Raw genomic sequence first — 12,333 nt, 5'->3', positions numbered from 1 at the left:
CACCTATTAAATCCACTTCAATCAGTGTAGATGAATGGGGACAGGTTACAGAAGGGTGTTTAAGCCTTTAGACAAGACATGGATTGTGTATATGTACCATTAAGAGGGTGAATGGGCAAGAAAATATATTTAAGTGCCTTTGAAAGTGATATGGTAGTAGGTGCAAGGCGCACCAGTTTGAGTGTGTCAAAAACTACAACGCTGCTGGGTTTTCAAAGCTTAACAGTTTCCTGTGTGCATCAAGAATGGTCCACCACCCAAAGGACATCCAACCAACTTGACACAACTCTGGGAAGCATTGGAGTCAAAATGGGCCAGCATCCCTGTGGAACGCTTTTGACACCATGTAGAGTCCATGCCCTGACACATTGAGGCTGTTATGAGGGCAAAAGGATGTACAACTCAATATTAGGAAGGTATTCTGTTTTGTACGCTCAGTGTAGATTGTAAGAAAAAAGAATCTTATGAACATTTGCTTGTATTTATTCAGGAAACTGTTGAAGTCTACATTGGTCCTGATGCCACTGTTTGGTGTCCACTACATAGTGTTCATGGCGATGCCTTATACTGAAGTGACTGAAGTCCCATGGCAGATACAGATGCACTATGAGATGCTATTCAATTCATTCCAGGTACCGACTTATGTTGTACAGCATGGATGGATGGATGGATGAATGAATGAACAAACTAACTAATGAATGAATGAACAAACAAACAAAATAATGAATTAATATACTACTGTATATAGGTTTAGTCACAGGCAGCCAGCAATGGATCCGAAACGATGGGCTACTACAGTACTTTAAAAATATCCACTAAGGGGCACTGCATCTGTTCTAGTGGTGTGCTACACATAATTAGCTTTTGAGTTGTGATTAAACTGTGAATGAGTTAAGATTTTGAGAGAGCACAGCTCAGTGTTTTCAGAGTAAGCAGCTGGTATCAATGACGTGAAGAAGTCACTTTAGATTGCATGGCATTCTTCCAGAGTGCTCTGGATAGATGCACAGGTCAACCTGTGAACCTTGAGGCTTAAGCAAAAATGTAATAATGTTTTTTTTTATCCTTTTCAGGGATTCTTTGTAGCAATTATATATTGTTTCTGCAATGGGGAGGTAAGGACTACTTTGAACAACTTTGTTAATATATTTATTTGAAAATGTCTGCAATGACTCATTATAGTATTTTATTTAAGACAAAATATGTAATCCTGAAAGATAATATAATGTTCAAGATGAATTGCAGTCACAGCATGCACAGACCTGAGACTCAATTATTGTATGTCACAGTAGATTAGATCTATTTAGTGACAATCTAATTTCTTTCCATCTTTAGGTCCAAGCGGAAATTAAGAAATCGTGGAGCAGGAGGACACTTGCGCTGGACTTTAAACGTAAAGCCCGTAGTGGCAGTAACACATATAGTTATGGACCTATGGTGTCTCACACCAGTGTAACCAACGTCACTGCCCGGGGGCCCCTGGCACTGCACCTCACCACACGCCTTGGGGGCCCCGTCACCGTGAACGGGCACCGGAATCTCCCGGGGTACGTGAAGAATGGTTCCATCTCCGAGCACTCCATCCCTTCCTCAGGACAGGAGTTACATGTTCCCGAGGAGGAGCAGCCATCCAGTAACGTGCCACCGCATTCTGTTGAGGAGGAGAAACCCTCGCCTGTAGTGGAGGAGGAGCGGGAGACCGTCATGTGACAATCATGTGACCTCTTGCGAGAGACTTTCAGGCAGCCTATAGCGCCTCCACTGGGAGAACGATCTCTGTAGGAATGAGTCATGGAAAAGATCTCAATTACATACTCCTTGTGTCCTCTCTCCTCGTCTCCAGAGGGACCTCTGGCTTTCTCATCCAATGAGTTTTGAAAAGGAGAAGAGGAGAGAGGGCGCAATTGAGAGCTTCCCATGAAACATAGCACCACATAGACCAGTCAAGCTTCTCAGTTGATTTTATTTCACTGCCTTCAATGTGTTGCAGCAAGTACTTTATAATGGATGAATACCAACCATGGTCTGTGGATGAACAGTAGGCTAATGTGTCTGACTGAAACAGACAGCATTGATTGTCCACAGGTCCTGTGGCTGAAGGTATCAACCGTTTACTATGGTCCTCATTCTGGCAGGAGCATGTTAGCTTATGTTAGTGTAGCAGATGGCTAAGTTAGCATACAGCTCACTAGCTCACATCTGCTACATTAGGCACTCCTAGTGATATGAGAATATGCCTGGCTGCAGTTGATTCTGCATGCGTAGTTGGGGAGATCTCACTACGTTTCAATTTGTTTGAAAATGTGGATGTACATTGAGATGACCCAACCCACTTTGATGTAGCTAAAAGGGAATAAAACTCAGGTCCTCTAAACCCTCCATTCTAGTGCATCAGTTGGAGCTAGTCTGTAGTTTCAGAGGTGTGCTGGCTTCTAGAGTTGATTTATATGGAGAAAGGCCCAATGGATTACTTTTCCCCATGAGTATCAACTTTTTGTACAGTTTGTATTTTTGCTATTTAAAAGAGACTATCCTAATATTCAATGGCTAATGAAGGTTATGCTTTTTCCATGATGTGTTGATGATTACATTCTTCAATAATAATATTATATTTCACAATATATAATGCCACAAAAGTAACCAAAACCTGGAGCTCATTGGAGTCAAAACGTGATTTTCCTGTTTTTTACATATATTTCCACACTCTGAGGTTTGAATAATACTGTAAAATTGTGAAAATTATGATTATGCCCTTTTAATGTAAGAGCCGTTTGAAAAGACCGCCTGAAATTTCTGCCTGTTTTGGTTGGATGTAATTTTGGCCTGCCTGGCAATATCACCAGGGGGTAAATTAGTTAATAGACCAATAAGAAAGAGAGTTCCAAACCTCTCTGCAAATAATAGCTCGTTTTCAGTTTTCCTCTCCCAACTCAGACTACTTCCAGATAGTCCTAGCAAAATTCTTGCTTGAGAAATTACTCTTTGCTAAGAAGGAATTTTGGTTTATTTTTTACCATTTTAATTGAAAACAATCACAATAAGGTACTTAATTGTTACTCGGAAATGATTTGTTATTGAGATACAAACGGCTGCATTGGACCTAAAGTTTTGGGAGAAATGGAGTGGTAGAGACAGCTCAAAGAGGACAAAAAATGGCTATTATTATAATGGAATTGTAGAAAAATACTTTATTAATGTTTTAAAGGGAGGCACCCTCTCCAAAACTCAGGGTGCAGAAAACAGTAAAAAAAAAAATACGGAATGTTAATTAGATGAGGAACTCCTAGGGATTCTCAAATTCCACAGGAGAATTCCCAGGGAGACTTATGAAGAGACGGACGGTATGAAGGAACACCAGAACTGAATAGTACACAACTGTTATGTTTTATATAGTCCAGTGTTTTGCTGCTCTTTTTGTATATACAGTATGTATGCATTTGCATAGAAGTCACAATGTTTACAATGATAATAAAATACATTCTAGCTGTGAGCTAAAATAGCATCAAAGGTCATGTAAATGTATTAGAACTATAATTTGATATTTGTACAGACTGTTGAAAATGTTAAGGGATGTTGAAAATGTAGAATGATTTATATTGTATTTAGTGGTAAAAACATAGAAACTGGATATATACTATAGGTGAGGGACAACATACTGTATGAGGATTCAGGACCATAGAGTTAACATTTCAGTAGAATGCCTATCAGAGGTAATAACATTAGACAGCTATTTACACTATACTCACATGTAATTCTGTGAATATGGCAGTTTAGGTTGATGGGAGTCAAGAACTCAATTGCACTCCGCTACTGTATATCCACATGTATACACTTTGACCCTACAGTTCCCTCCCCCACTACTCTATATCCACATTTATAAAGTGGGAGGTTTGAGCCCTGAATTCTGATTGGCTGAAGGCCATGGTATATCAGGCCATATACCAAGAGGTATGAGAAAACATTTAGTTTTACTGATCTAATTACGTAGGTAACCAGTTTATAATAGCATTAAGTCTCCTCTGGGGTTTGTGATATATGGCTAAAATACCACGGCTAAGGGCTGTGTCCAGGCACTCCGCATTGCGTCGTGCATAAGAACAGCCCTTAGCCGTGGTATATTACATCGGCCATATACCACACATCCCCAGGCCTTATTCCTGAAATATATACTTTGCGAAAATATTTCTAGTTACACTTTACATTTCACTTCCATCACACTGCAGTTTGCTTCCCAGACAATGTTCAGGGAGTGAAGTGAAGGGATGAAGTGATTTGTTTGTTAGTTTGTCACAAAAGCAGAATGTGTGTCTTTTAGAGTGTGTCAAGTAGCCTGATCCTATACAGTACAGTATGTGCTGTAGCCAACTCTTCTAGCATTGTCATGCCTTACTGTATGTACTGTATGTTTGGCATGAAAATGAATGAACACATAGAACACAGAGAGGAGTTGGCTAAAGCACAAACAGACTCATTCACCAGGCTATGTGTAAAGATGTCAAGGTCCCAACACGCATTGTCCATTTCATTCCCAATCCGTCCCAATAGGTCATATACGTTTTCAACCCTGTCCATCACAATGTCCGTTTCATTCCCAATCCGTCCCAATAATTCATATACGTTTTCAACCCTGTCCATCCCAATGTCCGTTTCATTCCCAATCCGTCCCAATAGTTCATATACGTTTTCAACCCTGTCCATCCCAATGTCCGCTTCATTCCCAATCCGTTCCAATAGTTCATATACGTTTTCAACCCTGTCCATCCCAATGTCCGTTTCATTCTCAAGCCGTCCCGATAGTTCATATACGTTTTCAACCCTGTCCATCCCAATGTCCGTTTCATTCCCAATCCGTCCCAATAGTTCATATACGTTTTCAACCCTGTCCATCCCAATGTCCGTTTCATTCCCAATCCGTCCCAATAGTTCATATATGTTTTCAACCCTGTCCATCCCAATGTCTGTTTCATTCCCAATCCGTTACAATAGTTCATATACGTTTTCAACCCTGTCCATCCCAATGTCCGTTTCATTTCTGATCTCGGTGTGGCTTGCTATTCCTATTTATTGTCATGATCTTATATGGTTAGGGCACATTATCTTTTATACTGAAGAGTAGAGCTAAATATAAAGGTGGAGATCATTTTCTGCCTCACAAAGATCTGTTGCGTGATATAAGCGTGATGTAAGGATACCATTAGAGAAAGTGTTACCTAAAGATGCCATCTAAGCCAACAAGAAAATTAAAAATACAGTAGAATATCCCCATTTTCTTATACAGTGGTTATCTTAAACCAACCTACAGCCAACAAACATTCCACTGGCAAGTAGATACGTTTGGGAGTATTATTAGTATTATGTTTTGTATGTATGTCCATCTGAACTTTAACTGTCCATGTTTGGTTCGAAGGGGGCAATGCTAGAGCCAGTATTGATTAGGAAAACATTTTTTTTTTATATACATATTTGAGCACTTTAATACCCTATTATATTTCCTATTGTTGGAGCTAGGAACACAAGCATTTCATTACATCCGCAATAACGTCTGCTAAATATGTGTATGTGACCAATAACATTTCTTTTGATTTGATTTATTGATTGTATCATGTAAATGTATTGTTTTTTAAATTCAGTATGTAAACAGGCCAATACTTAACAGAGCTAATATTGTACTCGTTTTTTGAAAGTTACCTCTCATGGAAGTAAAAATTACATGATATTTTCATTGTTTTATTATTTATCTTATATTGAAAATGTGTCTGTCCTCAAAGAGATAGGAGTTGTTATTTTTCATGAATAGTCTTTATGCCATGTGTAGAGAGGGTGTGACTGTTTGTGTTTGAAATAGGACACATCATACCTGGTTGATTTCACTCAAAGTCGGTTGATTGAAGTCAATGTTGTAAATGTAAACGTGGGTTTAAAATAAAATAAAATTCCAATCTAATGTTCATCATTGTATCGTGAATAAGACATTAAAATGTACAATTGTACTGTAACTGAAGTGTTCATTGAATTTGAAACATGACTGCAATCCTATAGTAATTCTGTTCTTGTTCGAACAAGAACTTACATACAGGTTGAAGAAATTAATGTACCTTTATTCTCATTATATACAATATTATACGCATTCCATATTTACAAAAAGTATTAAAAGATCGACGAGTAAAAAAATAAATGTGTGTTTCCGGCCCAGTGTTCACTTTTTCACAGCAGGTTTTTTGGCTCCCCCCTTTGCGCCTCCTTTTGCACCTCCTCCTTTATCACCTCCTCCTTTCTCTATCTTCTTCCCTTTTACTTCACTTGCTTCTCCTTTCTTTCCACCTTCCTTTTCACCTTTTTCTCCTTTTTTCTTAGTTGATCCCTCCTTTTCATCATCCTTTTCCTCATTGGCACCCTTGCCCTCTTTCTTTCCCTTGGTCTTCTTTTCCCCCTTGTCACCGTCCACTTTTCCTGAGACCGTTGTTACCGCTTCTTTTTTCTCCACAACTACAGCTAGAAGGATAAAAAGCACAAGAGGGAACAATCACTTGGAGGCCGCAACAATAGCATTTGTTATCATCAAGACCTCTGACAGCAATAATATCTGGTAAGTGGAAAGGAAAATATATAATCCCGGCAAAGAGAACCCTACCTTCAGTGGGTCACAGTATTCTAATGAATGCGCATCTGTCTTTCTCCATTCTAATGTACACGGCCAATATATTCTACTAATGACGTTTCATACGTTTACTGGGCTGGCTGGGAAACAAATTATGGGTATTTGAAATAGAAAAATATTTGATTAACTACGTTTGAATCTTCCAGAAGGCCATGAAGTATTGTAGGCAATCTGCACTCCAGAGGATTTCATAATCCTGGTAACTGATCACGACAAACATAACAATCTAAATGGCCTCTGTACTACACAACATCAAAATAACTATGTTTGTTCTATGCTATGAGTTTCGTTTGCTCCACCTCCGAGAACCAATCAAAATGTAAGGTGAACCCAGGTCAAGGTAGGAACGAGCTTCCCGCTGATGCTAGGACAGCAGAGTTCCTGTCCATCTTCTGAAAATGTTTGAAACGCTAACTCTTTAAAAGTATCTTAAATACCCCCCCCCCCCCCCCCAAAAAAATACCCCCCCCCCAAAAAAAACAATACAAATAAAAACTTAACACCCTTGCCTTTCATGAACTAACACTCGCACTTCATATTTTACTACTCACACTGACTTTGCTGATAGCTACTTTATTGAGGAAATATGTGCTTACAATGACTGTGAATTGTGGTTGTCTCACCTAGCTATCTTAAGTTGAATGCACTAACTGTGAGTCGCTCTTGATAAGAGTCTGCTAAATGACTAAAATGTCAATCGAATGAGACTTTACTGCAAAGCAAATAGATCTAAAATATATGGAAATAATTCAAGACGTACAGTGCCTTGAGAAAGGTTTCACACCCCTTGAATTTTTCCATGTTTTGTTGTGTCACGCCTACCTACAATACCACATAATTAATAAAAAATGGGAAGGGATGGTAGACTTAGAGGGAAGGATCATAGGGTTAGAGGAAAATAACAAAGGAAAATGCATTTACAAAATCTAAATATATATATTTGATATACAGTACCAGTCAAAAATTGGACACATCTACTCATTCAAGGGTTTTTCTTTATTTTGACTACATTGTAGAACAATAGTGAAGACATCAAAACTATGAAATAAAACATATGGAATCATGTAGTAACCAAAAAAGTGTTAAACTATAAATATGTTTTATATTTGAGATTCTTCAAATTAGCCACCCTTTGCCTTAATGAGAACTTTGCACACTCTTGGCATTCTCTCAACCAACTTCACCTGGAATGCATTTGTGGAATTTCTTTCATTCTTAATGCGTTTGAGCCAATCAGTTGTGATGTGACAGGGTAGGGGTGGTATACAGAGGATAGCCTTATTTGGTAAAATGCCATGTCCATAAAAAGGCAAGAACAGCTCAAATAAGCAAAGAGAAAAGACAGTTCAAAATTACTTTAAGACATCAAGGTCAGTCAATCCGGAACATTTCAATAAATTTAAGGTTTCTTAAAGTGCAGTCGCAAAAATGATCAAGCGCTATGATGAGACTGGCTCTCAAGAGGACCGCCACAGGAAAGGAAGACCAATAGTTACCTCTGCTGCAGAGGATAAATTCATTAGAGTTACCAGCCTCAGAAATCGGCATTTAACTGCACCTCAGATTGCAGCCCAAATAAACGCTTCATAGATTTCAAGTAACAGACACAGCTCAACATCAGCTGTTTGGAGGAGACTGCGTGAATCAGCCCTTCATAGTCGAATTTCTGCAAAGAAACCACTACTAAAGGACACCAATAAGAAGAGACTTGCTTGGGCCAAGAACCACGAGCAATGGATATTAGACCGATGGAAATCTGTCCTTTGGCCTCATTAGTCCAAATTTTAGATTTTTGGTTCCAACCGCTGTGTCTTTGTGGGACGCAGAGTAGGTGAACGGATGATGTCCGCATGTGTGGTTCCCACTGTGAAGCATGGAGGCGAAGTTTTGATGGTGTGGGGGTGCTTTGCTGGTGACACTGGGATTTATTTAGAATTCAGGGCACACTTAACCAGCATGGCTACCACAGCATTCTGCAGCAATACGCTGCCCCATCTGGTTTGCACTTAGTGGGACTATCATTTGTTTTTCAACAGGACAATGACCCAAAAACCAGGCTCTGTAAGGGCTATTTGACCAAGAAGGAGAGTGATGGAGTGCTGCATCAGATGACCTGGCCTCAACAATCACCCAACCGCAACCCAATTGAGATGGTTTGGGATGAGTTGGACGGCAGAGTGAAGGAAAAGCAGCCAACAAGTGCTCAGCATATGTGGGAACTCCTTCAAGACTGTTGGAAAAGCATTCCAGGTGATTACCTCATGAAGTTGGTTGAGAGAATGCCAAGAGTGTGCAAAGCTGTCAACAAGGCAAAGGGTGGCTACTTGGAAAAATCTCAAATATATTATGATTTATTTAAAACTTTTTTGGTTACTACATGATTCCATATGTTTAATTTCACAGTTTTTATGTCTTCACTATTATTCTACAATGTAGAAAATAGTAAAAATAAAGAAAAACCCTTGAGTGAGTAGGTGTGTCCAAACTTTTAACTGGTACTGTATATACAGTTGAAGTCGTAAGTATACATACACACATTTCTTGATAACAAACTATGGTTTTGGCAAGTCGGTTAGGACATCTACTTTGTGCAAGTAATTTTTACAACAATTGTTTACAGAGAGATTATTTCACTTATAATTCACTGTATCACAATTCCAGTGGGTCAGAAGTTTACAAACACCAAGTTGATTGTTTCTTTAAACAGCTTGGAAAATTCCAGAAAATTATGTCATGGCTTTAGAAGCTTCTGATAGGCTAATTGACACAATTTGAGTCAATTGGAGGTGTACCTGTGGATGTATTTCAAGGCCTACCCTCAAACTCATGCCTCTTTGCTTGACGTCATGGGAAAATCTAAAGAAATCACCCAAGTCCTCAGAAAAAGAACTGTAGACCTCCACAAGTCTGGTTCATCATTGGGAGCAATTTCCAAATGCATGAAGGTACCACGTTCATCTGTACAAACAATAGTACGCAAGTATGAACACCATGGGACCACGCAGCTGTCATACCGCTCAGAAAGGAGATGTGTTCTGTCTCCTATAGATTAATGTACTTTGGTGCGAAAAGTGCAAATCAATCCCAGAACAACAGCATAGGACCTTGTGAAGATGCTGGAGGAAACGGGTACAAAAGTATCTATATCCACAGTAAAACGAGTCAACATAACCTGAAAGGCCGTTCAGCAAGGAAGAAGCAACTGCTCCAAAACCGCCATAAAAAAAGCTAGAGTACGGTTTGCAACTGCACATGGGGACAAAGATTGTACTTTTTGGAGAAATGTCCTCTGGTCTGATGAAACAACATTTTGAGATAGATGAAAGTATTGAAACTATTTAGATGAAGACTGTTGCGGATACAGGTATTCTGTGTGTATCCTGTGTGTGTGTGTATTTCTTTTCTCTCTTTCTCCCCTCCTCACAGGTGGCAATCATCATTCCCCAATCAGTCAACATGCAGTCATCAATCAGAAGACACACCTCATTTTCCCTTACCCTATCACATTTCCTTTCCCTTGGTTTAAAAACCCAATCAGTTGTTTTCTCAGGAGCTCGATCTCTTTGTGTTTCAATCTCTCTGTGTCGCAATCTCTCTTTCTCTGGATTGAGCTCTTTTGTTTTGTTTTAGCACCTCCATATCACTTTGTCCCCACCTGTGAGTATTGGTTTTGTTATGGTGTTTGATGGTGGGAAAAGGGGGAACCAAGACAAGTTGCCCATGGGCATACACTACACGTAGGACTACTTTGTCTAAGAACACTAGTTAGAACTGGGCGGACCACCCACTGTATTTTTGGTTAGTTAGTTAGCTGTATGGAAGTAGGCTAGTCTAGTTTAGGGGTATTTTTGGATATTTGTTTCTTTCCTTGGGTCCAGCTCAGCCCCAACTAAACATGTGAATCAGCATGAAGACAAACACAGTGTGCATGTCTTACAACGTCCCCTCCATGCATGAGAGGATTTCTGTAATGAAAAATTCAACAGCTCCCACAATCTAGAGCTGTGAAGATTGCGAGGATTACCTACCTCCCGAATGCCCCCTCCCTCTATAACATCCATGGTAAAACCCTGGGTGTGGTAGTTCCTGCTCTAGGTGAAACCACTGCTGAGAGGGAGAGGATACTGCTGCTTCTTACTATACCTTCTTAAAGCAATTGAGCGGGACCTTAAGTGCAACAAATGTGTAAAATACTGTATGAATTAGATTCATAACATATCACACGAAAAAAGGACGTAACATACAGGAAATGGATGACGTAGTAGATTGTGCAACATTTTCGGGGACCCGTTTTGGTTTGTGAGCAGTACTTTCAAAGCAGTACTTTCAAAGCTACTGGCTAAAATTATACAAAACTTGTATAACGCAGCTTGAATACAGTAACAGAGGAGCAAACACAGAGAAATAGAATGGAAGTCCCCATTCAAGTCAATGATGGCATAATGGGTGGACCGGCAGCCATTTTCAGTGAACTCATTGGAGCAAAGGAGGAAGTAAAAACAGGAAGTAATAGTAAGAAGTGTACCCATCAATCTGTGCTGTGATTTCTTGATTCAACTCAACTGACATGCCATTATATGAGCCACATCAGTTAACATAATTTGAATGAACATTCCACATTACATCCAAGATGGTGTAGCAGTCAGACATATTTTATCCTTGTCTTGTTGTATATATCTTTTTTTTTTTAAATTCAAATTTTTTTTGCATATTTTTTAAATATTTTTCTTAACCTCAACCTCAATATACTCTCCTGCAATCCGCCTCCCCCAATGTGGTATGGATCTGCTATTTTCTTTACTCTTTGAACCGTAAACCCGAACATAAGCTAGCCAGCTAACTAGCTACTAGCTAATAGTCAGCTAGCTACTGCTAGCGGTCATCAGCTACCTTTAGCCCAACTCTCGCCAGTCTGCACAGCATGACTCAAACCAGAGCAAATCTGACTTATTTTTCTCCATATCTCTGGATTCCTACCTCAAGCCCTGAACCTTTTCACCTGGATCATCGCAACTAGCTAGCTGCTATTCGAGTGGCCACTCCTGGCTAACATCCATGTCCCGAAGCAAGAACCAATTAGCCTGGAGCTAGCTGTTGCTAGGCCCAACTCAAGGCTAGCCGAAGAGTTCCAAAAGCCACTCCTTTGGCTACAATACCTATTTTGCCAATTGGCCTGGACCCCCGCCGACCCATCATGACTGGACTACCGACGTAAATCACCCGAGGGAGTTTTTCAACTGGCTCCTCCGTCGCGACGTCCCCTGAATGCCCATCTGCTAGCCTGCTAGCTGCGGCCGGCTAGCTGTCTAGAGCATGTCGGATTGTTAGAGGCCCATCGGACAAATTGTTTGGCCACTACACCTATTTTGCCAATTGGCCTGGACCCTTTTACCACATGGAGCCCTGCTGATACCATCCTAACCAAATACACCATCCTAGCCCTCCAAATACACCTCTGCTGTCTTTAACCAGGATCTGTGTTCACTGCCTCATTGCCTGCGTCCGTAATGGGTCTGCGGTCAAATGACCGCCCCTCATCACTGTCTAAAAGCTCCCTAAAACACTTCAGCGAGTAGGCCTTTCTAATCAACCTGGCCCGGTATCCTGGAAGGATATTGACCTCATTCTGTTAGTAGAGGATGCCTGGTTATTCTTTGAAAGTGTTTTCCTCACCA

At 40.1% G+C, this 12,333-nt stretch overlaps 1 protein-coding gene across 2 annotated transcripts in view; it reads left to right on the top strand.

Moving 5' to 3' along the window:
* Nucleotides 1–3,502, top strand: part of LOC110530495 (parathyroid hormone/parathyroid hormone-related peptide receptor) — a 68,598-nt gene extending 65,096 nt beyond the window's left edge. For both annotated transcript variants that reach the window (XM_021613634.3, XM_090182561.1), the window contains exons 11-13: nt 491–632; nt 1,074–1,115; nt 1,336–3,502. In XM_021613634.3, the coding sequence (XP_021469309.2) occupies nt 491–632; nt 1,074–1,115; nt 1,336–1,710 (559 nt within the window). In that variant the 3' untranslated portion in view covers nt 1,711–3,502. The remainder of the gene's footprint in view (nt 1–490; nt 633–1,073; nt 1,116–1,335) is intronic.
* The last annotated feature ends 8,831 nt before the right edge of the window (nt 3,503–12,333 follow it).

The sequence above is a fragment of the Oncorhynchus mykiss genome, chromosome 8 (assembly GCF_057628025.1).
Source record: "Oncorhynchus mykiss isolate SJ-2025 chromosome 8, ASM5762802v1, whole genome shotgun sequence".
NCBI lineage: Eukaryota > Metazoa > Chordata > Actinopteri > Salmoniformes > Salmonidae > Oncorhynchus > Oncorhynchus mykiss.
This window is presented reverse-complemented; position numbering and strand designations above follow the sequence as displayed.